The sequence below is a fragment of the Urtica dioica genome, chromosome 7, assembly GCF_054948205.1.
Source record: "Urtica dioica subsp. dioica isolate 48M chromosome 7, U.dioica_male_clone48M_v1_H2, whole genome shotgun sequence".
In the NCBI taxonomy this organism is placed as follows: Eukaryota; Viridiplantae; Streptophyta; class Magnoliopsida; order Rosales; family Urticaceae; genus Urtica; species Urtica dioica.
The window spans coordinates 38,592,436-38,619,933 of NC_142762.1; the positions used below are offsets into that span (position 1 = coordinate 38,592,436).

Here is a 27,498-nt window from a genome sequence, read left to right on the forward strand (position 1 = left end):
ATTTAACTTCTATTCATTAGTAATATGTATCATATCTCAATAACATAACTCACAAATGTGTAGGATTCAAAATTATAGATTCGTGACAAAGAAAACGAGACTAAGTAGATGTACTAACTCAAAGATCTTTAAGATTCAAAATCACGCAATCAAAAGCAAATCAGCATTTGAATAATGTGAAGAAATCACGTTTAGTACGGATAAAATAAATATTTTTACTTTCACTTCTAAAATTTAAAATGGTACATTTTCGGAATATTTACAATTTTTTTTTAAATGTTTACAGTTATTAAAATTGTATACATTTATAAAAATTGTTTGCATTTTGATAACTCATGTTTCAATTATTTATAATGTGTCAAATGTAAACAGTTTCAAAAATGTAAACAACTTCATCAGATGTTGCATCTTTACTAAAACAAAATAATAAAAATATCAAAAAATTAAAATTAAAAAACAATGAATAAAAAATAGAAATAAAAATGGTAAAATAGTCTGAAATGTTAGTGAAGCTGGTACTTTAGAATTTTAAATATTTGCCTGTATTTAAAAAAAATTAATATTAAAAACCAGTAATGATATCATTTCCTTGGAATATCTACACCAAGAGCTTCTTCATTTTAGCCAAAGACTGCGAAATGGCCATATAAAATAAAAGTAATAAAGAGAGTAATGAAAGGATAAGAATCCAGAAAACAGAAATTAAGACGTCTTAACCGCTAAGAGTCACAGCTAAGAGAGGAGAAAGAAAGAAAAATGCCAAACGAGTATCTGAAAATAGAACCAAAAACCCAACGTTACTTGGGTGGATTGAGAGAGAGAGAGAGAGAGAGAGAGAGAGAGAGAGAGAGAGAGAGAGAGAGAGAGAGAGAGAGAGATATATATATTCCCAACAAAACTTGCCACGTTCTGGAGCTTTTAATTTGGTCAAACAAAAAAAAATACACAAGATAATCAATGTTTTTATGGGTGTAACACGTTTGAGGTGTACCTCTATTTCCGTGGGCTCTTTATCTCTCTATATCATCAATATATAACGTAAACTAAAGCAATTTGTTGCTGCGGATTTCTTCTAGTTTTTTCCTTCTAGCTCTTATTTTTTTATTTTTGTAATCCTAAAATTTGATTAATCAACCCCTATTCGTTTTACCATATAACTACACATTTAATATCTACCAAAAAAACTATATATAATTTGACCAAATAACTCATATTTCTCCATTTAAAAAAAAAAAGAACTATAACTTACCAACAAAAGATTATAACTAAAGAATATAAAGTACCAAAAATGTTAAACCATCAGATTGTCAAATATTTGTTGAAGACTACACTAAATGCATATAGAAGGATAGAAGTACTGAGAGTTAACGCACACTCTCGAAGCTTAACAAAAACGGAAAGTCGGGAAATAAGTACAAAATTGAAATAAAAACAAAACAAAGCCATAATTCATGTTTAAAAAAAATAGTCTTTTTCCATAGAGCCAAAAGTCGACGACTTTGGTAGTCCATGCACAATTGAGAACTAAAGCCTTCGTCACCACAGCCTTTTTACTTCTTCTTGTTGTCCTTATTGTTCCTATGTGTCACACACACCATAAACGACAATCAAAATGACGCATTAAAGACAATACTTTTTTTAACAAAATCACACAATATATCTATAATGTAAAAAAGAATAAAAATAAATAAATACCACTTGCTCAATACAAACATGCGGAGTAAAGGGTCAATAGGAAGTCCCATCCTCTCATGAGAAATTTAGCTCAGTGCATTTATAAAAAGTTGATTTTAACTCTATACCCTCTTCTCATTTTAGTTTTCTTTTTCATTTATTTTTTCAGCCAAAAACATCAAAATTACTTATATGCCCATCATTTTAACCTTATTTTTTTTAATTAAAAAAAATAGAAAACTTGAAATCTTCTGAGAACCCAAAACTCTTCTTCTTCCCGCGTCTGTCACCCAAGAGAGAGAGAAGACCGATCTCTAGCACAACAAAGGAACAAGAGAGAAGAGAGACCACCCGAGAGAAAAAAACTTTCGGCGAAGAGAGAGAGAAAGAGAGGCGTTGGCTGAGTGAGAGGCAGAGCGAGAGTGAGCAGAGAGAGACACCGGCGGCACGGAGGACGAGGGCGGTGAGGTACAGTCTGACGAAAACTCAAGCGCGGAGAACCGAGGTAAAATCCGAGTCCTTTTGTATTGTATTTCTACACACACGAGACGACGCAGGGAAATATTTATAAATTTTTTAAAAAAATAAAAAATAAAAAAATACACAGGCGGTTTCCTCGGTGACCCCAAGGATCTGCCTGGGCTTCTTGCTCTGTCATGGCTGGGTCATTCCCACCAGATGAGAACAAACCTTTCGAAAGCTTATGTTTATATTGTGTTTATCCTGTTTCTACGCCAAAAAATTTCCTGTGTGTCTTGAATTAAATCATGAATGTATACGTCAACTTTCTTTCTTGCAAGTCAAAATTTGAAATTAACACCATTAAGAAAATGTAGATATTGCTATTGTGGTTTGTGATTAACAACATTTTCTCTCTGATTTTTTTTTGTCATAGTTTGCGCGTGTATTGCTATTTTTCTAGCAGTTTTTGTTCCCACCTGATCACACTAGTACTTGGTAATTTCTTAAGTTTAAGATCAGAACGGTTTCGCTTAATTTGACCTTTAAAGCTCTTATAAGGATCTGCGAACATCTGAAATTTTGAGTTACATTCTCTACGTTTCATCATTTGAACTGGCTTTACTTTTTTTTTTTTTTAGTTATGACTTAAAGTTACGTTTATAAAGGATATATAGCCCATTTTTTAAATTTTTAAGGTATATGTATGTCAAGCTGAATTTCCTTTTTCAATTGTACCCTTTTTGTTTACATTTTATTTGATTGGATGTATGATTATTCCTTGAACGCTATGCTGGTCTTTTTTTTATGTGTGGTTTGTGACTGCATTTGGCTTAGATATATTCTTTGGCATTTCATATTAATCTCCGAGCCAATGAATCATCTGAGATTGGGTTCATATTTCAATGTTTTGATGCGGCTACCATATTAAGGTAAAAGCATATAATGTGGAACATACGGCATCAAATTTTATGTTTGTTGGGTGTTTGTTTCTGAACTCTGTGGTTAAGTTGTTGAATGAGAAAAGTACATATTTTGAAGAATTTCGAATGAAGTCACCGGTGAGTTTTAAGTGGTTGTGTATTGATTTTATATTTAGGTACCCAATGAGTTCGAGTTTTCGCCAATCCATTATAGAAGCGGAAAAACAACAAGAAGAAAATGAAGATAATCACGAAGAGTCCACGGACGAAGAGAGTGTGGAGTACACGTACGAAGAAGATAACGGAAATGATGATGGTTCGAATGTATTTAGATTTTTTAATTTTTTTTTTTTGTATTTAGATATCTATTTTAGTTGATAATTCATAACTTTTTCTCTCTCTTTATTATGAAGCAAATCGATGAAGCAATGTACGGTATACGGAAGCGGCAAAATAAGTTCAATGAGATCTTTGATCAAGATGTTGTATTAGTGAACAATTAGTTAGAATTAGATTCATCTATAACATTAGTGACAAATTTATTAATATTAGATAGTTTCATGTATAATAACAAAGTCATATGAATAATTTAAAATTAATGAGCTTTATCTATAATATGTGTCCTATGATATATTTGATTAAAATTAGTGAACAATTAATTAGAATTAGATTCATCTATAACATTAGTGACAAATTTATTAATATTAGTTAGGATCATGTATAATATTTTTAAGTTTTAAATGACTCTACTGAGCAGTAGAGCTACTCTACTGGTCAGTAGATCACAATTACTAGTGACTCTACTGAGCAGTATAGGTCAGTAGATCACAATTACTAGTGACTCTACTGAGCAGTATAGCTACTCTACTGGTCAGTAGATCACAATTACTAGTGACTCTACTGACCATTAGAGCTACTCTACTGGTCAGTAGATCAATATTACTTGTGGTTCTACCGAGCATTAGAGTTACTCTACTGATCAGTAGCTCAATATAACTAGTGGTTCTACCGAGCATTAGAGCTACTCTACTGATCAGTGGATCAATATTACCAGTGGTTCTACTGAGCATTAGAGCTACTCTACTAGTCAGTAGATCAATATTACCAGTGGTTCTACCGAGCATTAGAGCTACTCTACTGGTCAGTAGAGCAATATTACTAGTGGTTCTACTGAGCATTAGAGCTGCTCTACTGATTAGTAGATCAATATTAATGTCACTACAATTTAAGAAAATGAAAGCAATAATGCATGGTAACAAACATCCATGGACATACGATAAATAAGTCAATTCAAAAAATACATATAAGCATCTTTTTTTTATTTTATCAGTTCTTGCGTTTTTTTGATGGTGTCGACCTAGCTTCTCCTCCATTCAAAGGGCATCTTGATATGTTATGTCCAAATTGATTGCATTTTGAGCATCTATTCTTCCGCATCTTCTCTCCCACTGAAGGAATTCTCTTTGTCTTATTCCTGCCTTTTCTCTTATGAACTATTGGAGGTATAACATCAACCAACTCTGCTATCTTACACGATCAACACAATCAACCACAAACACTTTCTTACACGACTTTACTATCTTCATTTCAAAACAATTTTTAATCGCCGCGTCCAACAACATATTTTTCAATTCATCCTTACTTTTGAAGTGTTGGCCTATTTCAAAGTTTGTACCATCGGTGAAGCTATATGGCTTATTAGATCTTATATCGATTGATTCAACGTCGGATTCAACAAGAAATTCCGACTCTCGGAACATTTCTGATGGTGACGTCGGTAGTAAAGTAGACGTGTCTAACTCATGTTGTGGGAGACTTGATCCTCCTACTACTTTGGTGGTTTCATCTTCAATGTCTTCCATTGTAGCTGCAACCACATTATTATTATGTGTTAGTATACAATAAAAATAATAAGCATTAAGATTGTTGAAGGGTCAAATTATTACCTGTTTTCAAAGTGTTGTTATGATTTCCTTCTAAATCATTACCATTTGCGCCACCTTTCTCAACTTGAGTTTCATGATTAACTTCAAGTTTCTCTATGAATTCTACACGGAGTGAACTTCTACGGTTTTTTTCATCACAATCCATCAAGAAACCGTATACATCATGGTCGTCTTCTATGTAGATAGGATCGTATGCATCCCATGAAGTGACATAAAACTTAGCTTCAAGTCTAGCTTACTTTTATCCACTTTGAGTTTCACATACAATTTTTCAATTAAGTCGGCTAACTTGATCTCGATATTTATGACGATGATAACATGCTTATCATTCTTTTCACTAACCCAATGATGCGAGCCATCTTCTTTTTTCCACTTTCCATTGTAATAAACCGTTATCGTAGTCTCCGTCATTATCTACAAAATGATAATTAAAAATTAGAATACTCATGATAAATTTAATATACAATATGAAAATTAAAAAGTAGAACACTAATAATAAATTTACTATATAAATCTACTTTGTTCATGAGATATAACTATGTCACTCTACTGCTTTACTGATCTAACTCTCGAATTCTAATGCTTAAATCAAACTCTACTGCTCTACTGATCTACCTCTGGAACTCTACTGCTTAAATCAAACTCTACTGCTCTACTGATCTACTGCTCTACCTCTGGAACTCTACTGCTCTACTGATCTACTGCTCTACCTCCGGAACTCTACTGCTCTACTGATCTACTGGAAATTACCAGTATCAGTAGAGTTCGACGATCATCTTCAACATTCGAAAATATTTTCCAATCAAAGTTTCATTGAGTTGGATACATATTTTTCTGGTTCAAAACTAAAAAGTTTTCAATCTAACACAACAAAAAGAAGTATCAAACTCGAAATATAAAAATTTCATTGATGAAACTACCTAAACACAAAGCCCTAATTTGTTTAGGGGTTGAGTTTTTGCACCGTCAATATCGTCGCCGTCGTCAGAACTCGACTTCGCCACCGGAATGTCTACCGCCAGAATGAAGCTTGACTCGATGATTGGTGTGGTGTGCAAGCGAGAACCCGTGTGTACCATGCACGTACGAGCTGTTTTTTTTTTCTTTTCAATATGCGTTCATTTGGAGAGCTGGATTTTGCTGTTTTGTTTTAAAAAAAAAAAAAAAAAAAAAAAAGGGTATATTGAGGTATTATTTGTTTAAGAGGGTACTCACCTAAAGTTAAAACTTTTAAGTGCATAAAACTAAATGTTGTAATTTTTAAGGGCAAACAACAAAATTACCCATACTTTGCGTAAAGTGTGAAAATGAAATTGATGAATACTAAACATGAAAAATGGCTGATGAGACATGAACAAAAACTATTTTTTTTTTCTTTTCTTTTTTCCTTCTTTCGATTCCTCTTTTTTTTTTCCTCTTCTTTTTTTCTTCTTATTCTTCTTCTTTTTTCTTTTTTTTTTCCTTTCTTTTCGTTTTTTCTTGATCATGGGTTGATCATTGAGTTCAACAGTAGTTGAGGGTGTAATTCAGAAACAGAGGCAAGCACTCGTGGGACTTGTGTGGTCCAGGGCCTACAACACCAAAATAAAACAAAGATCAGTTTCAAATTCTCAACCAAACAGACAAAATTTGGGAGAGAGAGGGCGAGACTTACATATGACGTTTGTGTCAAATTAGTGGATAGTGACGTACCTCGTAAAAAGATAGAGAATTAACAATTTCCACGGGAATAATAACCCACTCACTTCCGATCACCCACACACGATCTAACACACACACACACGCTCTAATCCTTCTAAATCTCTTTCACACACACTCTGTAATCCTTCTAAATCTCTTTCACACACACGCTAGCTCTAACTCATTTTTACACGCGCTCTAACACAAACACAAACACACGCACACGCACACAAACACAATCTCCATGCAATCTGCAACACTTTATTTGAAAATCATAGATAGCTTATGCTCTCTCAACACTTTTGACTGAGACCAAATATTTTGGGCCGGCCGGCACTTTTAAGAAAAAAAAATTGGAGCCCGTCAAAAGAGCTAATGGGGACAATAACCAATCATTTTTATATATATATAAAAAAATAAGAAACCAGAAACAATATGAAAGTCATTTTCCATTTTGTAATTAATGTAGGAAATTAATCAAGAAGGTCAAAGTTGAGAATCATATAGACTATCTATGAAGAGGTGTTAGGGACAGAGCAATTAGCGTACCTTCTTTAGTGGTTCTGGGTCAGCCACATTTTTCTTTGACCTTATATATCCAAAATGTGACCTGATTAACAACATACCTCAGCGTGGGATTTTCTTTTATGCATCGGAAGACATCTTCAGAAGAGGCAATTCATTGAATATGATTTCTAGTAACGACCAAAGTAAGATGCTAACAAGTTCCTATACTGTTGAGAATTTGGATCGAACACACACCTTAAAACTACGACGGTCAAGCAAACAATGGAATCGCGATTTGTGCAAGAAAAAGAAAAAGACATAAGAGATTTTTCCCGTGCTTCGGTGTAAACCACACCTACTGCACGTTGAGCTCCGGCGAGGAACTTGGTGACTAGTATCAGATTCGGCTTTTCTTTGACCACACAAAAGAATACAAGAACAGTCTGTAGCTGAGAATTACAACAACCGAAAACCAAGAACAACTCTCAACCGAGCCGATCTATCCTAGTATTACAGATTGCACTCTCACAGAATATCACTCAACACCAAACTCTCCGAGATACAACAGATTCGCTCTAGAACACTCAGAGAAGATGACCAAGATAAAGTGAACGACTCTTTGTCTTCGACCGCCTTATATACCAAAAACTGAGACAATTAATCCTGACCATCAAAAGTATCCGCGATCAAACGGCTTAGCACACTTGGCATCTAAACGACGTGATTGAGTGTCACAAACGTCACTCAGCGTCTAGTCGTTTGTCGCCTAAGTGACTTACCTTTAATCCGCTAACACTTTGGGTCGAGACTGTCTCGTTGTGGGCCTTCTTCAACTTGGGCTTCACATCACAACATTCTCCACCTCGAAGTCCAAGTGCCTCCACCTTGATACAAATACTATATGTTAACCCCGCCTTCATAGCTCACTTACCTTATGATCACTCAACAAACAACAAGTTCAAACAATGCTTGAACTTGACGTTTGTCATGATCTTCGTTCCCATGTCTGCTGGATTATCCTCTGTGGGCACCTTCTTCAGATCCAGTACACCCTCAGCTACCCTGTCTCTCACAAAATGATACTTGACATCAACATGCTTAGTTCTTTCATGATACACAGGGTTTTTACTCAGATGAATAGCACGCTGGCTGTCCGAGAAAACTGTTGCCATTCTTTCCAACAGCTCAGCTTCCTTCAAGAGTCCCTGAAGCCAAATGGCTTCTTTCACAGCATCAGCCAACGCCACGTACTCAGCTTCAGTAGTTGACTGGGCAACTAATGGTTGAAGTTGAGACTTCCAGCTTACACAATTGCCACCCAAGGTAAAGTAATAAGCAGTGGTTGACTTTCTTGAATCCCTGTCACCTGCAAAATCAGAATCAACATACCCCACAAGATCAAGTGTGTCATATCTGTGTTTATAAACTAAACCAACATTTACAGAACTATTAATGTAACTCAAAACTCACTTAAGTGCCTTCCAGTGTTCATGACCTGGATTAGACATATACCTGCTCAGCAAGGATATGGAAAAGGCCAAATCCGGTCTAGAACTAATCATAGAGTACATAACAGATCCAATGACATCGGAGTAGGGAATATTTTCCATTTTGGAAAGCTCTGACATGGAGGTATGACACTGATGTTTGCCAAGCAAGAAATGCCCAGCCAAGGGCACCTTTACAGGCTTGTGATTTGGGTGCCCAAATTTCTCAATCAGTTTCTGGAGGTAGGCAGATTGATGAATCTTCAAATACTTCTGACTTCTATTTCTGTCAACAGTCATGCCAAGAATTTTCTTTACACAACCCAAGTCTTTCATATCAAATTCTGAGCCCAATTTTCCTTTCAGCTCTTTTATTTTGGGCTTAGAATTACTAATCAGGAGCATATCATCAACATATAAGAGTAGATAAACAGGGTTATCACCAAGCTAATAATAAAAACATGTATCGTAGTTGCTTCTCTGAAAATTAATGCGCAGGACAAAACTGTCAAAACGTTTATACCATTGTCGAGGCGATTGCTTCAAACTATATAGAGACTTCTTCAGAAGACAGACCCAATCAGAGTGTTTCTCATCAATGAAACCCTCTGGCTGGACCATAAAGATGGTCTCCTCAAAATCACCATGTAAAAACACAGTTTTGACATCCATTTGTTCAACATCAAGATCATAGTGAGCAGCAATAGATAACATAACACGAATGGTCTTATACTTCACAACTGGTGAAAAGATTTCATTGAAATCTATCCCTTCACGTTGAGTGAAACCCTTTGCCACTAACCGAGCCTTAAACCTAGGAGGGTCACTAGGGTCAAGGCCTTCTTTTATCTTATAGAGCCACCTACAGTCTATGAGCTTTCTATCATTGGGCTTAGGCACTAGGGTCCAGGTTTTATTAACCTTAAGGGAGTTGATCTCATCTTTCATACCCTCAAGCCACTTCTGGTGGTCCTTGGACTTTATAGCTTCAGTATAACAGCCAGGCTCCACTGCCTTTATTTCATGAGCTGCTACAAGAGCTATGTAGACCAGATCAACAAAGGAAAACCTACTGGGTGGTCTTATCTCTCTCTTATTTCTTCATGAGCTGCTACAAGAGCTGCTATCTCATCAAAAATGGATTCAAGAGGAACCGAACTATTTTGAGTCGGTAATTCGACCGGAAGAAAACCCCCAGAGAGGACAAGTCCGAGCTGGGGGAGAACAGTTCGCCGTAGAAATCCCAAGGGATGATCACCCCGCGTTCAACGCCTTCTGCCAAATGGTGGAGGAAAAAGTTTTGGGCTGTAGATTCCCGAATGCACTATGCCACGAGCTCGGCCCCGGAGATCGACCAGCTGGTGGCAGATACCGGGCGAACCCCTTTTGCTCCAAGTATAACCCAAGTCAGAGTCGGGGATACCGGAAAGATCAGGCTCCCCAAATACTTTGGTACCTCCAACCGGAAAACATATGTGACGGTCTTTCACATCGCGATGGGTCGAGCATGTCTGAGAGACAACGAACGAGAAGCTGGATACTGTCAGTTGTTCGCCGAGAACCTGTCAGGAAACGCCTTAGATTGGTTTTCACGTCTCGAAGAAGGGTCGATAAGTTCTTTTCAACAGCTGTCAGTCGATTTCATAAAACATTACTCTATGTTAGTGGAAGATGAAGCGACCATGGGAGACCTATGGAACACCCAAAAAGCCCGAGACGAAACCTTGAAAAATTTCATGACAAGGTTTAAAACCGTCATGTCAAAAATCCCTTCCGTGGAGGGAGAATCAGCTTTGAACGCTCTCAAAAACGGACTCTGGCACGAGTCCAGATTCTGGGAGGAAATGACCGTAAACAGGCCACCCACCATCGAGGATGCGATTCATCGCGCCTCAAACTACGCGAAGGCTGAGGAAGAAAGGGCCCTCCTGTCCAAAAAACACAATCCAAGGAAGGTCCTTTCTATGACACCCGTCCCAGCCATGGCCAGGGCACCTGGCATGAGACCTTACCGAAACAATGAATGGAGGAAGCCTCCAAGCACTCCAGAACATGCCTTTAACGTAAACGACGAGGGAGACTCCGAATGAGGCACCCCGAAATGGCCTCGTGATAAGAAAAAATACTACGACTTCCACAAGAACTACGGACATGACACTCTAGATTACGTTGTGGCTCGGAAGGTACTTATCGAAAAATATAAAAATGGAGAACTAAAAAATGTCGATCTGGGACCACCGCCCCAAAAAAAGGAATTTAATAATACCAGACCCCGAGGAAATCTCTCCCCAAAAAGGGGAAGGGCAAGGGAGGAGGATAGCAACGTGTCCCAAGCAAAACCCCGAATGGACTATATCATGGGAGGTTCGAAGTTTTGCAGAGATAGCGTGAATTCAATTAAGGCACACCAGCGCCGACTTAAAGGTGCACCAAGATCTCCTGGACCCCAAAAGGTAGAAGATACCACGATCTCATTCAATGAGGATGACACCAAAAGGTTATGCGGGCCCCACGACGGCGCTTTGATCATCGAACTCGAAGTGGGTAACTGCGTAGTAGCCAGGATCTTGGTTGATGGAGGAAGCTCTGTAGATGTTATATTCAAGACCACTTTTGATAGGATGAACATCGAAGAGGCTGAAATCGAACACAAACCCAACCAGCTATCCGGGTTCAATGGTGAGGTAACACCTTTTCTAGGAATCATTGAACTTCCCGTGCGACTGGAGACGTAAACCGGATGGTCGAATTTACCGTACTCGACTGCCCATCCCCATTCAACGCCATCCTCGGGAGATCCTGGATACACGGGATGAGGGCGGTACCATCAACCTACCACATATGCGTACGTTTCCCGACTCCCAACGGGATACAAGAAATCAGAGGAAGCCAAGAGGCATCCCGAATTTGCTATATGAATAACCACAAAATGATCGCCGAGAAGCACAAGCCAGAATAGAGCGATTCAGAAGGTCCGTCCGACGAAGAAACCAATGAGGGCCAATAGCAATTAATGACCATCGGAAATGAGATCGCCGATCCACCTCCAATGGAAAATTCAGAGGAGAAGGATGAGCCTAATGTAGAGTCGATAGTACAAATTCAGATCGACGGGACTGACCCCGAGAGATGAGTGGGCATCAGGACCAAGTTGAAAGGAAGTATACGCCAAGAACTAATAGCATTCTTGAAGAAAAACAAGTAGACGTTTGCATGGACGACAGAGGACATGCCAGGTATAGACCTCGAAATCGCAACACATCAACTCAACGTCGACCCTAGTTACAAGCTCGTAAAACAAAAACGTAGGAAACTCGGCCTCGAGAGGGCTAAGGTGGTCAACGAAGAGGTGGAACGACTCCTAAAATCTGGGTTAATACGTGAAGTGAAATACCCCGATTGGCTCGCCAATACCGTTGTCGTTAAGAAAAAGAACGGTAAATGGCGCGTATGCGTCGACTACACCGATCTAAATAAAGCTTGTCCTAAAGACAACTTTCCGCTACCACACATCGAACGCTTGGTGGAAGCCACAGCTGGCCATAAAATCTTGTTATTTATGGACGCATTCTCAGGATACAACCAAATCCTCATGCATCCAAGTGACCAAGAGAAGACTACTTTCACAACTGACAAAAGCATCTATTGCTATAAGGTGATGTCTTTCGGGCTCAAAAACGCGGGAGCCACATATCAACGATTAGTGAACAAGATGTTCGCCGACAAAATAGGGACGACGATGGAAGTTTACATCGACGAAATGTTAGTGAAATCATTACAAGAAACAGACCACGTCTCACATTTGGAAGAATGTTTCAAAGTCTTGAACAGATACCAAATGAAGTTGAACCCATCCAAGTGTACCTTCGGAGTATCATCCGGGAAGTTCCTCGGATACATGGTAACTCAAAGAGGGATTGAGGCAAACTCAGACCAAATACAAGCACTCCGGAGTTTGCCCTCCCCCAGGAACAAAAGAGAAATTCAGAGACTAACGGGACACGTGGCAGCCCTAAGCCGATTCATTTCTCGATCAACTGACAAATGTTTGCCTTCCTATAAGCTCTTGAGAGGAAACAAGAAGTTCGAATGGACCGAAAAGTGCGAAGAGGCATTTAAACAACTGATACAATACCTGGCCGAGCCCCCGATCTTAGCCAAGCCCGAAATGGGATAGCCCCTCTACTTGTATGTCGCCGTATCGCACACCGCGGTCAGCGGAGTACTCGTCAAAGAAGAACGAGGAGACCAAAAACCAGTGTTCTACATAAGTAGATCACTCGTTGACACCGAGACAAGATATCCAACAATGGAAAAAATTAGCTCTGACCGTCGTCACAGCGGCTCGAAAGCTGCGACCATACTTTCAATCCCACTCGATAGTGGTGATGACCACTCAACCTTTACGCTCATTTCTCCACAGCCCTAACCAATTAGGAAGATTAACCAAATGGGCCGTCGAGTTAAGTGAATACGATATCGAATACCGCATTAGAACCTGTGCGAAATCACAAGTTCTAGCCGATTTCCTTATCGAGCTCCCTGCAAGTGAAAGTGAGACCACGGCAGACGCCGGAATTTGGACCCTCAAATTCGATGGTTCCTCCACAAAACAAAGGGTTGGAATTGGGATACACCTGGTATCGCGGCACGGAGAGGTGATTGAACAATCCTTCCGCCTGGACTTCACCGCCTCAAACAACGAAGCCGAGTATGAGGCACTAATCGTAGGATTGCGTCTAGCAAAGGCTGTATGAGCAAAATTCATATCCGTTTTCTACAACTCGCAGCTTGTTGCGAATCAAATTAGCGGAGAATTCGAAACAAGAGACGAACGTATGGAGGCATACGTGCAACTAGTAAAGGAGATGATAGACCAATTCGAAAAATTCGAATTAACTCGCATCCCTAGAGGGGAAACCACCACAGCTGACGCTCTCGCCGCTTTAGCTTCAACGTCAGACCCTACAGTAAGCCGAATCATACATGTCGATGCAATAAAACAATCTTTTATCACTACCAAAAGCACAAGCATAATGGTAATAATAGAATAGGGGGACTAGAGAATGGATATAATCAGATATATCTCCGAAGGCCACACCCCGACAGATAAGCAATTGCGCCGAAAGCTAATTAGCCAAAGCGCAAGATTCTCCATAATCGACGTAGTGCTCTTCAAAAGAAGTTTCTTCGGAGTTTACTTACGATGCATAGGAAAAGAAGAGTCCAAACGCATCCTCTCCGTAATACACGAAGGAGAATATGGGAACCACGCGGCCGGACGGGCCCTAGCTGTTAAAATAAAAAATCAATGGTACTTTTGACCAACCATGGTCGCCGACTGTGAGCAACACTCACGGAAATGTGACCAATGCCAAAAGCACGCCCCAAATATCAAGCAACCAGTTGAGGAACTATCCTCCATATCCGCTCCATATCCATTTATGAAATGGTCCATGGATATCGTTGGTCCCCTAGCCAATGCGCCGGGAGGACTAAAATTCCTCCTAATCACAACAGATTACTTTTCCAAGTTGGTTGAAGTCGAAGCATTCGTCTCAGTGAGGGATGTGGACGTAAAAAATTTTATTTGGAAGAATATAATCTGTCGACATGGAACGCCACAAGAGATAATCACAGACAACGGATCACAATTCATATCAAAGGAGTTCCGACACTTCTGTGCAGCAGAAGGAATCACCTTACGATTCTCAACACCCCGATACCCACAAGGGAACGGGCACGCTGCGGCTACCAACAAAACAATTGTTAGTAACCTGAAAAAGAAACTTTTAGCCAAAAAGGACGATGGGCCGACGAACTCCCTGGAGTGTTGTGGGCCTGCCGCTCGAGTCCACGGAGGCCCACCAGGGAAACCTCATATTCTCTGGTCTACGGGGTTGAAGCAATATTGCCCATCGAACACGAGATTGGAACAATTCGCACTATATACGCGAATGATCACGAAGAAACTAACGACGAAATGCTGCACGATTCCCTCGACTTGATAGACGAGAGAAGAGGCCAAGCATTGGCGCGCATGAATTTATACCAACGATCCATCGCCCGATACTACAACAAAGGAGTCAACTTTCGGGAATTTGACACCGGAGATCTCGTGTTGAGGAAAGTATATCAGAACAGAGCCGAGGAAAACGCCTGAAAACTGGGAGCGAACTGGGAAGGACCATACCGAGTCGCAGGAATCCCATGAACAGGTGTTTACAAGCTTGAAACGCTCGATGGTATCCCAGTACTGAGATATTGGAATATCATGAATCTAAAAAAATATTACTGTTAAGAGTAGTATCATAACAATCGAACTACGTGACGGCTTGATCCCAAACATGGGTACGTAGGCAGCCTTGTGGCAAGGTACAACCCCGCCTCATACAAACGAGAGAAACTTGAAACAAACAGGTTCGATTCAATTTACCAAGCATGGTAGATTCGACTTACACATGCAAAAGAAAAATGCCGCTATGTACGATAAACCAGCTTAAGTCTGACTCACAAACGAAGAAAGACTTGGAGTTTCGGTTCGAAAAACATATCATGTATGGGGTATCGCCTAGGAACATGTCGTATACATAATCCCGATGCGACTAAGGGTTCGACTTATGATGGCCGGTACACATCACACAAATAAGCTGTCAACGAATAAACGCCGTGGTAAATAAGTGCGTTCGTTCAAACACACAAATTTTAAGACATCGTCAAAAAATAATTGTGCACTATCTATCGAGGCTATTGTCTGAATGAAAACGCAAGCAAGTATGAAATAAAACATCCATGACATTTAATAAAAAAAAATCTTTTAAAAGTCGTGAAATGTGTTCGAACCAAATACAAAGGAAACTAACAATGACAATAAAATGAAAAAAAATAATAAAAAAGTTCGACATATTTGCCCAAATGTCGGGCCCAAAAGAAATGTGCCCACGCAGGGGCCTGAAAACGAACTAATTATTCGAACTAAAAAAAAATGCGAGTTCAGTAATAAGAACCGACCTGAAGAAGCGACGGGCCAAAGACCGGCTGCTATAAATCGAGCCTCGGAGAAGGATTTCCAAGAGACCTCGCCGGCGCGCAACTTCTGGACTTTAAGATCGAACGAGTCCGACGGATAAAGAACGATCTTCTCTGCAAAAAAAATGGCAAGATGCCAGTTCGCATTAGGCAAACACTAACCAGTTCGCAGATCGCTAATAAACCCCACCCTAATTACCACAGTCCGTCTTCCACTGGACAGACAGACAATTCTTCATCACCTCGACTTTCTTGTCACTCATATCGAAATAGAAGTATTTCGAGCCCCAGTTCTTGTCCTTGCCAGGGAGGTCGGTAACGACCCCTTGACGAGGTCGGTTCGCCAAGTAGAAGTACATTGGATGATGCTTCGAGTTGCGCTTCGCGACCAACAGGCGGCCGAGGTCGTTAACGTCTAAGGAGATTTCAACCTCCCTAGACAATAGCAATATCGCCATCACCTGACGCACGAAGTTCGGACACATTTGGGCGAACTGTAGGCACAGGCGGTCACAAAACTCGATGAGGAGTCAGGGGATAGGGAAACGCAGTCCGTACTCTTCGAAAAATACCTGGTATGCACAAACATACCCAGGGATAACTCGATCGGCGGACTGGCCTCCCACTTTCACCCTCAACCCATCAGGGAAGTTGTATCGCTCCCCCATGTCGGCGAGGTCGCGCTTCGTCAATGTTGACGGCGACGACAACTCGTTGTTGGGATCATCGCTCCTCTTGTCGGATGCTGACATTTTTCGCGATAGAATTGTGGTTTCAAGAAAAAAGAACGAGAACAAGAACCCAGTATGAGGGTCGACTAAGCCTAGAAAACTTAAAACCCACTAATACAACAGAGGAAAGAGAAAAAATTCAAAGTTTTCGCAGCAAAGATGGCGAAAACCAAAAATTCAAGAAAATAGAGTGAGAAAGAAGAAGAAGAGATGAAAGTCGCGATTTTTACCTCTGGGCAGCCAATGGGTTGGTATTAATGAAAAGAATCGAAAGATCAGGGCTCTATTTAAGCGTCAAATCGACGGTTGAGAATCCCGAAAGAATCGCTATGATTATGGAAATCTTTGGGTTCCCGAGGCGCGGGCGTGGCGACACGTGTCCTTAGCGTTTGTCCTGAAGTAACCTAAAGGTAGAAATACCCGAATATTTCATCAGATTTCAACCAGATTATGAGAAATCTCGGTTCGACTAAAAGTATATTCCATATTATATTATCTTATAATATAGAAGATACTGGGGGGACTGATTGTGGGACTGGATATCGTCCCCTTTCACCAAGCAAGTTGGACCAAGTGGGCCCCTAGTCAGTTCGGCCCAAAAGGATTCGGATAATCGCTAGTTCGGCCCAAAACCCAGTTCAACCTAAAAATCCTAGACGCATGCAAGATCGGCCCAAGACAATAGAGAGGAATTCTTTGCTGAAGACCGAATCCCAATTCGACCCGGCCCAATGGACGTTCCTAGACGACCCCGCCAAGTGATTTGAATGATTAATCTCCTCTAACGGTCAAATCGCCTAAAGACGAGGACATACACGAGATTGGAGGATTGAAGACCGGTTCTGCTCGTACACGTGTATCGATCTGAAGAAGAAGGGGGATCGGCGAGCTAGCTATAAAAGCCCACTCCACCTTCATTTTACGACTACTGAATTTCTGAAAAAGAAGGACCATTCGATTGTATCTTGACTCGCTATTAATATTTAGATTTCCTGCTCATTCTCTTTTATTTTTGTATGGTTTACATTCGATCATCAATAAAGAAATTTTCTTTCGCTTGTTTTTTCTATAAATTTATATTATTCATAAATTTCTTTCGGATCTCGGTTTAATCTTCATAATCGGATTCTGAGACCCTTCCCTCACAAAAATAAATATACGAAGTAATTTAAATAAACTTGGTATAGATTGTTGGGACGAAAAATCGGCTCAACAGATGCTACAGTGTTTTTGCACTCCCTTTTAGTTATGTATATAATGTCTAATTTCATCAATCATTTTTACACATATAATAATTTCTTTTTGTTTAAATTATTTTTAAAATATTGAAATCCATTTGTGATTTACTACATTTGTTAGAAAATTCCAAGACAAACACTTTCAACAGAATTGTTAGCACATTTTCTAGTTAATCTAACAGAAAAAGTATCAGAGACGAAGACTAGTTTATCTAACAGTAAATACGATTTACTACTTATTTACGTGAACAATCGAGGACAAACATTATTTCAGCAGTATTGATATAACATATTTTATGGTTAATCTAACATAGAATTGATCGGAGATGAGGGCTAAGGTTTCGGTTATGGTGTTCTATGGGTTAATCGAATTGTTAATAATATTTACTTACCATTTTTTCAAGTCTGAGAACGGAGACGTCTTCATCGGATTCGGAAGTGGCAAAATCAGAAAATTTGTGACGGAAAAGGAAGTCGGAGGCAATATCGGAGAGATTGAAGGATTCGAAATCGACGGAGAGGTGGGATTTCGTTTTTCGATTTCGCATGTAGAAAACAGAGAAGTTTGAGTATTCGTGTACGTAAAGAAATTGTGTTTGGCGTGTGTTTCGTGTGTATTTGATGAGAGGTAAAATAGAAATATAATATTGTTTGATAGTGGATTAGACTAATTACCTGATTTAAATGATAATTTGGTTAAGAGACGGTCAATTTGAGCTACATACTAACCGGTCCACTTTAAATTGACTAAATTTATTTAGGTCCATCACTCACTCAATTTATTATACATTCAAGTAATTGTATGCTCAAAGAACAAAAAAAATGTCATAGAACAAAATTAATTGTACATTCAAGGAGGCACGGCCGTACGTGGCGACGAGGTTCCACATCTGGTTGGCCTTGACGGAGATCAGCCTCTTATGGCCGCCATACTCTCCGTCCTCTTGAGAGAAAAGTTGAGCTTCAACGTCTATTTTCAACGTCTTTGCCGATTTTCCTAAATTCGTCGAAATCGAAAGTTTAATTGAGCTCCAAAATTGGAGAGTTAGGGTTTGTACCGGAGAAAATGCAGAGGAGAGTGACGACGGGGAGAGACTTCGAGTTCAAGTGCTTGAAGTAGATTCCGACGATGGTGGATTGCTGAAACGCGATCGGAACCTCGAGGAGAGACTTCGAGTTCAAGTGCTTGAAGTAGATTCCGACGATGGTGGATTGCTGAAACGCGATCGGAACCTCGAGGAGAGACTTCGAGTTCAAGTGCTTGAAGTTCCTCACAAGCGTTCCTCTGGGACCTACGACTTCGAACGGCGACTGCTCCAAGATGAGGATCCAGAGCACAGCCATGGCGTGGAGGTCGAGGAAGATATAGAGGAAGCCGAGAACACGATTGTGGACACCACTCCACAGCCCCGTCTGCTATACTACTCATCGTCGCCGTTTTCAGAGTGAGGAATTCCGGCGAAGGATTGTCGATTCTCGACGGCGCAGAATACGCCGAGATTCTGCGGTGAGTGCGCTCCGATGACTCCGGCGGCGGCGATCTGCACCCGAACTACATGTCTGACACGAATTCGTTCAAAGCGAAGCTGAGATCGTACAACAATTCACAGGCGTGAAGCTGATATTGAGGTCGTGAAGCTTCGGAGGAGAAACGGCAGAGGAATTGGGGACGAGAGAGAAAAAATGAAAGCAGGGGCATTATAGTCCAATTTGAGGCAAAAGTGCGTCTTTTGCAACACAAAGTAGGCGCGTGACCCTGGTGCAATTTTGATTTCAGTAGGTGACTCTCATGCAAATATCCCTATATAATGTAGAGTATTTTTTCTTCTTTATAATCTAAAAATATGCGTTCCTGTACTTTTGAAGTTCTATATTTTAATTTATGTTTTCTGGCGGGGTCAGAGGAACTCAACAGAAACGTGGCAATTTTGAGATTTCGCCATAAACTAAGCCAAACTTTCTTAACCCCAAAGGAAAAATAACAATAAACTAATTGTTATTTTTATAGAAAATATAAATCTAATTCCGGAAAAATCAAAGTGATTTTGATTAAGTACTACGTCGCCCACAAAAAACGTCTGCGATCTTAACTACCCACGTGTACTACTCGAATCCTGACCGTCAAAATTCATCTAAGTCTCAGCGAAATTGCCAATCCTTTGACCACTCATCGTAGAAACGAAGCATTAGAATAATACTCTCATAAATCAAACAGCTCAAAAGTCGACACGTGTATCGGCCAACTATTTTCTCTAAATTCGCTATTTTCGATTTTTCGTTATTCTATTTTTTTGTTATTCTCGATCTAATTCTAAACCCCTTTTTGCTCATACCGAACGAAACCCTAGTTCTCTCCGTCTCTCTGTCACGGTAAAAAAAAATCGAATAGCGAAATTGAAATTTGGGGAATTAAATTAGGGCTTCAAATCAGAAGGTCCGGATTGGAATCCCAGCTTCATGATTGGTGCGCTTGATCTTGGCGATGGGACATGGCATTTGGATTGAGGTATGTTTTTTTAATTTATTGGTTTGAAGAATTTCATATGGATTCGTTTGGTTTTGAGGATAAATAATTTTTATGTGCTGAGAAAGTCCGTGATCATCTCTTCGTCGATTACTATTTTTTTAATAAATTTTTTGGGGAGTGATTTTTGGCATGAATTTGGTGTTACAGATCTGAATAATGCCTCTAGGCGTGTACGATGGAATGTGAAATTCTATTGTTTCCCATTTTGGATATTGGATTGAATAATTGTTGATGGAAAGTAGAATAGAGACCTCACATGGAGTGGAAGTTCCCAAAAAATCTAGATCTTTGGATCTTAAGAGTTTATACAAAACTAGAGTTGGCAAGGATGTGAATAAGAAATTGAAGAGAAAGGCTAATGCGGATGATGAGGACGAGGGTAGTGTGAGGAAGAAGAAGAAAAAGAGTGTAAAAGAGGTGTCTCTAAATAGTTTGAAGAATGCCAGCAGTAATAGCAAGAAGATTGTGGGTAAAGTTCCCCAGAGCAGGTTGAGTTCTGGTTCGCACGGTTCGAAGGACTCGAAGTCAGAGGCGAACAGGAAATCGAGCGATGGAGTTGGGTGTAACGCCGTTTCATCGTTTGGGTTGAGTGATGAATCTTTTCACGTCCCGAGACGGAAACGCGATTTCGTGGGGCGGAAGAAATCTGGAGGTGTTCAGGTTTTGAAGCCTCAGGCCGACTCTTGTAGTAAAGTCTATGACGTCGCTCCGGTTTGTAGGTCAAGCGACGATGATCCCGGAAGTCCTGTTGTGTCTGCGAAGGCTGAGAAGAAAGAAAGCGCTGATGATTCTAAGGAAAACAGAAAATCTGAATCGAACTCAACAAAGCATGCAGAGGAAGAAGATAATCGCATTAGTCACCCGGTGGGAAGCAACGGTGATTTGTCTGTGAAGAAATCACGGAGGAAACAAGGCAAAGCAAAAAGTTTGGCAGGTGATGGTAAAGGTGCTGGCGATCAAACAGAGCCCGTGGTTGTTACTTCTGCTACTGTGTCTATTGGGGACAAACTAGAACCCTCGCTTGAAAATGCTGCCAAAAAGTCACGAAGAAAGAGAAGTGAAGCGAAAAAATTGGAGGAAAATGATTCACCTGTTGCAAAGGAGGCAGAGCGAGTGCTTGATAATTCAAATGCGGTGTGCAGTGAATCACCAGAAGAGGATGAGGAGAATCTCGAAGAGAATGCTGCGATGATGCTTTCGTCAAGGTTTGATCCAAGCTGTACAGTGTTTTCTTCAAATAACAAGGGTTCTGCGTTGCCACCCGTTGATGGATTGTCATTTCTTTTATCTTCTGGTCATGATTTTGATAATCATAGATCGAAGTCGCTTTCTGACTCAGAATCTCCTTCGGCAGATGCTGCTGGAAGAGTGTTGAGGCCAAGGAAGCAGGAAGAGAAAGGAAGTTCAAGGAAAAGACGGCATTTTTATGAAGTCTTTTTCGGGGACTTGGATGCTTTTTGGCTGTTGAATCGACGAATCAAGGTGTTTTGGCCTTTGGATCAGATTTGGTATTATGGTCTTGTGAGTGACTATGACAAGGAACGAAAGCTTCATCACGTGAAGTATGATGATCGAGATGAGGAATGGATTGATCTTCAAAGTGAGAGGTTCAAACTCCTGCTACTTCCTAGCGAAGTTCCGGGTAAGTCCCCGTTCAAGAGATCAGAAGCGCAAGATAAAACTCCAGATTTGACGAAGAGGAATTCCAAGCCCAAGAGCGAGAAAGACAAAAGACGACATTCAGCTAAAGATGATACCCGTGCAGGCAACAGCTACCTAGATTCGGAGCCTATCATTTCGTGGCTGGCCCAATCTAGCCGTAGGGTCAAATCTCCCTACCATGCTGTGAAGAAACAGAAAACATCGGATATGCCGAAGAAGCCTGTGGCACAAGCATCGAATAGAGATACAGATAGTTTCCACGGGCGTCGTAAAAGTGGTACCGCGAGAAAGGACAAGAGGAAAGTGTCTAGGAGTTCTAACTTGGTAGACAGGTTTGCTGGTGATGCAATGAAGGAGGATTCTGCCTCAGAAAGCATCAGTTGCCCCAAAGATAGCAAAATGCCCATTGTTTACTTTAGGAGGCGGCTCCGCAAAGCTGACCTAGAAATATCTTCCAGATGTGATAAGAACCACTCGCGCCGGAGCAAAGCGGCTCGTGGTTCATTTATTGGTACTGGCGTCGATAGGACCGAGGATAAAAAGCCGGATTTGATTTTGGGAAGTTTGGGCCCAGGTCGGCCGCTGTGGTCTGTTGATGATGCTGGTTTGGTGAGACTGTCACTACCTGGTTTGGAATCGACTAAGTTCAAGTTTTTCTTGAGTTTCCCGGTTCTTTCAGCTCTGTATCTATATAACCTGTTGGGGGCGGAGACTCTGGGGCTGTGTCATGCTGCGACTCTGCTTCGTTCTGGCACAGTGATGCTAACATGGCCACAGGTTCATCTGGAGATGCTTTTTGTTGACAGTGTTGTTGGATTAAGGTTTCTACTGTTTGAAGGTTGCTTGTCTCAGGTTTTAGCCTTTGTTTTCCTCGTAATCGCGACGTTTCAGAAGCCCAAAGAACAGCTGAGGATTGTCGAGTTGCAACTTCCAGTGACTGCAATTAGATTCAAGCTAACTTGTTTTCAGGATCTTCACAAGCAGCTTCTGTTTGCGTTTTATAACTATATTGATGTGGAGAACGCAAAGTGGGTGTACTTAGATTTGAAGCTCAAGAAGCATTGCTTGCTCTCCAAGCAGCTACCTCTATCTGAATGCACTTACGATAATATTCAGACTCTTCAGAATAAAGCTGTCCATTCAATCTCTGAATCGCAGCATGGACAGCCTCTTTCCGTCCAGGTAACTATTTAGTCTCTTACTAATGGGCACACAAAATTAAATGTCATACATCAGCTATTTTGATTTTGTATATAATTATGTCGTTTGCTTTTCGAATTGTACATTTTTGTTTCTGCTAATTTTATCCATGTTTCTTTTGTTTGATATATCTTTAAGTTTTATATGTCAGTGCCTTGATTGATGTGTCGAATGCAATAAGTCACACATACTTGAATTACTTGGCTTTCTTTGATTTGTATATATATAGATATTAATGTTCATATATCACAAGTGATATTGACATGTAAAATTTGCAACCAATAATGCAGAAAAGGTCCAGCCCAGAAGTTGGTTATATGGGTATCTCCAGATCAGATCTTGCATATGCCGCCCGTTTCTCTCTTTCTGATGAGATATGCAGAAAGTTTCCTTCGCTTACTCTTTCCGCGACTACTTTTCCGTTATTCTTTCTCGGTCTGCACTTCAAGCTGTTTATGGACCCCTCTCTCGGCCGTGTCAACTCCCGGAAGCGCGGCTCAGCAAAAAGTCTTGAAAACTCGGGCAGTGCGAAGGAACGCTTGAATAAGGGTTCTAAAGTAACCGTTGAGAGGAATAGGAAGGCCTTGCCTGGTGAAGTTTCTCTTGATGGGGGTTTCTCTAGACCAGAGCTCAGTACCAGTCACTCAGTTCCCAGTGGCAGGGTTCGTGTTTCTGGGATTAAAACTGATGGCAATGTGCAGTTGCAGTCATCGCGGGACCGGAATGTAGAGTTGGGTAAGGATGCTTTATCCCGAAGGAGTTTAGTGGACCGTGGTAAGCTTGAACCGGATTCTGATTTGTTTCAGAATGGTCTAAGCGTTGAGATTCCGTTGAACGAGTTTGGGAAATCTGTTGATGAGGATTTGCATGATATCCACCAGCCTGCAGATCTTTCGTGGAGTACAAACGGTGGGGTCTTTTCAAGCCCCAACCCTACTGCTCCGAGAAGCACGAGTAATCGGAATAAGCATGGTTCTCCGTTCGGATCTCTCTCACATGGTTGGTTGGACGGTAGGGCAGATCTTTCCTATAGCGGGTTTGGCAACGGACCTAAGAAACCGCGAACTCAGGTGTCGTATTCCTTGCCGCTCGGGGGTTCTGATTTCAGCCCGAGGCAGAGAAGTATGCAGAAAGGGCTTCCGCCGAAACGAATCAGGAAAGCTAGTAGCTTCAAGAGGTCACCGGATGTCTCTCGAGGCTCGAAGAAGAATTTGGAGTCGCTGTATTGTGAAGTAAATGTGTTGATAACGGCCAGCGACAGAGGATGGCGAGAATACGGGGCGAAGGTGGTTCTGGAGCTTTGTGATCACAACGAGTGGAGGCTCTCCGTGAAGCTATCTGGGTCGACCAAGTACTCGTACAAGGCGCATCAACTTCTACAGCCCGGATCGACGAACCGGTTCACGCATGCAATGATGTGGAAAGGAGGAAAAGAGTGGACCCTGGAGTTTTTCGATAGAAGCCAGTGGGTTCTTTTCAAGGATTTGCACGAAGAATGTCTTAATCGGAACGTTCGAGCCGCGTCCGTTAAAAACATCCCCATTCCCGGTGTCCATGTGGTAGAGGAAGGCGACGATAACGGTGCAGATATATTATCTGTCCGCGGCTCTTCCAAGTACATCAGGCAGATCGAGTCGGATATTGAGATGGCTTTGAATCCATCGCATGTTCTATACGACATGGATAGCGATGATGACCGGTGGATTCAGAATGCTCAAAGTTCCTCGGACTCTCACACTGGCAGTTTGGGAGCGATCTCCGAAGAGATGTTCGAGAAGATTATGGACATGTTTGAGAAGGGCGCGTACGTTCACCAACGAGATCAGTTGTCATCGGATGAAATAGAAGAGCTCATGGCTGGAGTCGGGCCTATGGACATCATCAAAGCCATTTACGAGCATTGGCGGCAGAGAAGGCTAAAGACGGGAATGCCCTTACTCCGGCATCTCCAGGTAATATCTCTAATGTGTGGTTTGATTTAACCATGCAACACTTTTTGAAAGGCGACTACTCGAGATTGTGATTATTCTCACAAAATTGGTTTCAAATTGAGAATCTTGGAGTAGTCTTTTCTCACCCCAAAACGGTTTTTTATTTTCTTGTTTCTGTTGAGAGTATTAGTAGCCTATGGTTTTCGTCTGAGCTGGAATCGCTTGCAATGATGATCGTGTTAACATGACTCGAGATATTGTGTTCCCTTTCAGTCACCTGCGTGGGAGCTATACCAACAGCAGCTGAGGGAGTGGGAGCAAGAAATGATAAAGATGAACTCGAGCTTCACTAATGGAGGCCATGACAAAGCTGTAACGCTAATCGAGAAGCCTCCGTTGTTTGCGTTCTGTATGAAACCGCGGGGTTTGGAAGTTCCCAATAAGGGCTCAAAGCAGCGCTCCACCCACAGGAAGGTCTCTCTTTCGGGTCACCATAGTCATATCGGCTTTGGGTATCAAGATGGTTACCACAATTACGGTACCTTCTTTCATCCTTCACTTAAATTTGTTAAAAAAAAAAAAATTAAAAAAACTGAAGATTTTAATTTCTCAACCTTAAACCCCCTTTTTAAAAATAAAAATAAAATCATTTCAGGGAGAAGATCGAACGGGCTATCCTATGGGGATGAAAGATACGTATACTCGGGCCATAATTACGACTCTTTAGACGACTCCCCGTTGCACCAGCCATCACCGAGGAGGATGTTTTCGTCCCGAGATGTGACTATCATCAACGGTGGCCTGAATCGCAGCCATTCACGCAAGGCTCACCGGAGCAAGTCCGGCGGCGTGTACAGTCATCACAGGGGAAGCAGAAATGGGGTCCACCGCCGGCCCGATTGGCCGGTCCAGCGTCACCATTTCCGGCCCGTGGCCTTGTCCCAGAGGCAGCTCATCGAGCAGCAATTTGTGGGCCCCGATCTCGACGAGTTCAGGGTCCGCGACGCCTCTGGTGCTGCCAGGAACGCCCTCGGCCTGGCCAAGCTCAAGCGAATCCGGGCTCAGAGATTGGCTTACCGAGCCGATTTAGCGATTCACAGAGCCGCGGCTGCTCTTATGACCGCCGAAGCCGCAGAACACAGCTCGGCGGGATTATGTGGCGATGGGTAGGCAGAGTATATATATATATAGAAACAGAGGCCTATATATATATAAATATATATATTAAAAGAAAAGGGTATTGGTGTTTTTTTTAAGCTAGGATGAAATCTGGGTTTTTTACTTCGTCAACCATGCTGGCGTTCCATCCATTATCCTCTGATTCGGCTTTTAAGAAAGAAAGAAGAGATCTTACACTTCACTTCACTTCACCGGAGAGAAATGGAATTGTTTCATATGGGTTCTTTTCTGCCAAAAACGTTTTTAGCACCACTCAGTTCAGTGCAACTTCGTTGTATTGAACATTTGCAGGTTTAGGGGTTGCATGGGAATTTTGGCTTCCCATATCTTTGTACAGTAATTTTTTCCCTCTTTTTTGTGCCTTAATCCCCCTTAACCTCAGTTTTTTTTTTTTTTTTTCCTTCAAGTGTTCGATATTGAAGTAGTTGCAAGAAAATAATACAACACCGCTTGAACAGGAGTTACTAGTCTAATACCTCCTTTTTTTCCCAGCTCTATTATTAAAAAGGTACATGAAAAAGTAAATATCGAAATTCTTAATTATATATGTATATACTAGAAAGGACCAAGATACGCAGCCTTGTGAAACATGTAAACGTTATTTTACAGCTAGAAATGAAACGAATTGCAAATGAAATTAAATGATGCATAGTTTACACTGATTCGGTTAATCAACTACATTTTGTTAGTAGCCTTGGTTAACGGTTTAGCATGTTTTTTTTTCTTTTATGAAAAATAGCTTCGTATTTTTAATGCGATTATTGGAGAAAAGGCGCTAAACTCCTTTGTGACCAAAAGGTCCATCCCGTTCTTTTGCTCCACATTGGTTTCAGTTTCCGTCATGTCTAAAATTTTATTGTGAAAATATCTTTGTTCAAGGATTTTTTTTTTTTTTTTTTTTTAGACTTCATATAATTATGCTTATTTTCATTAAAAAAGTAAACAATATTTTTTGAAAAAATATTAAAACCCACTGTTATGTTTTTGTTATAAATACCAAGATTTGTGGATGTCAATTGTGTTAGTCAACTATTGGCTTTATGACTGAAATCAATCATCTCCTTGTAATCTTCTTTTGATTTATTATTGCCCTAATTGTATTCTTCTAAACCCTATAAATAGAGGGTGAAGAGACTCATAGTAAATACACTCAAGCAATAACATTCTCTATTTCTCTCTCTCTCAAGCTCTCTTGCTCTTTACTTTATAACACGTTATCAGCACGCTAGCTCTACTTGTTATTCTTAAGGTATTATTCAACAATGTCTCTAAAAACCTACGTCTACTTTTTGATACTCAAAATGTTTGCAATGATGGCAATGTGT

The 27,498-nt window shown here is 40.8% G+C and overlaps 3 protein-coding genes and 1 long non-coding RNA gene across 4 annotated transcripts; 3 read left to right on the forward strand and 1 right to left on the reverse strand.

Moving 5' to 3' along the window:
• The first annotated feature begins 11,033 nt into the window (after window positions 1-11,033).
• LOC149391384 (uncharacterized) lies at window positions 11,034-11,411 on the forward strand. Its single transcript, XM_089619983.1, has one exon. It carries the CDS (start codon window positions 11,034-11,036, stop codon window positions 11,409-11,411), a length of 378 nt encoding a protein of 125 aa, XP_089476109.1.
• Window positions 11,412-13,064: 1,653 nt separating this feature from the next.
• LOC149391385 (uncharacterized) lies at window positions 13,065-13,789 on the forward strand. Its single transcript, XM_089619984.1, has 3 exons — window positions 13,065-13,394; window positions 13,467-13,646; window positions 13,757-13,789. Exons 1-3 carry the CDS (start codon window positions 13,065-13,067, stop codon window positions 13,787-13,789), a joined length of 543 nt encoding a protein of 180 aa, XP_089476110.1.
• A 4,607-nt stretch (window positions 13,790-18,396) lies between these two features.
• On the reverse strand, window positions 18,397-19,446 carry LOC149391386 (uncharacterized). Its single transcript, XR_016300252.1, has 2 exons — window positions 18,908-19,446; window positions 18,397-18,832 (listed from the first exon to the last, which is right to left on the reverse strand). It is a non-coding gene; the product is annotated as an uncharacterized LOC149391386 (long non-coding RNA).
• Window positions 19,447-19,960: 514 nt separating this feature from the next.
• LOC149391387 (Enhancer of polycomb-like transcription factor protein) lies at window positions 19,961-26,864 on the forward strand. The gene is made up of 5 exons (XM_089618845.1): window positions 19,961-20,180; window positions 20,349-23,045; window positions 23,354-25,015; window positions 25,268-25,532; window positions 25,650-26,864. Exons 2-5 carry the CDS (start codon window positions 20,433-20,435, stop codon window positions 26,162-26,164), a joined length of 5,055 nt encoding a protein of 1,684 aa, XP_089474971.1. The 5' UTR covers window positions 19,961-20,180; window positions 20,349-20,432; the 3' UTR covers window positions 26,165-26,864.
• Window positions 26,865-27,498: the final 634 nt, after the last annotated feature.

Bases quoted from the DNA above. Each gene is read 5' to 3' on its own strand.
- LOC149391387 (XM_089618845.1), top strand. From the start codon at position 20,433: ATGGAAAGTAGAATAGAGACCTCACATGGAGTGGAAGTTCCCAAAAAA. The intron at 23,046-23,353 runs GTAACTATTTAG...CCAATAATGCAG, and splicing joins GACAGCCTCTTTCCGTCCAG to AAAAGGTCCAGCCCAGAAGT. The intron at 25,533-25,649 runs GTACCTTCTTTC...AAATCATTTCAG, and splicing joins AGATGGTTACCACAATTACG to GGAGAAGATCGAACGGGCTA.
- LOC149391384 (XM_089619983.1), top strand. From the start codon at position 11,034: ATGGGAGGTTCGAAGTTTTGCAGAGATAGCGTGAATTCAATTAAGGCA.
- LOC149391385 (XM_089619984.1), top strand. From the start codon at position 13,065: ATGACCACTCAACCTTTACGCTCATTTCTCCACAGCCCTAACCAATTA. The intron at 13,395-13,466 runs GCACTAATCGTA...TACAACTCGCAG, and splicing joins ACAACGAAGCCGAGTATGAG to CTTGTTGCGAATCAAATTAG. The intron at 13,647-13,756 runs GTAAGCCGAATC...GGATATAATCAG, and splicing joins CTTCAACGTCAGACCCTACA to ATATATCTCCGAAGGCCACA.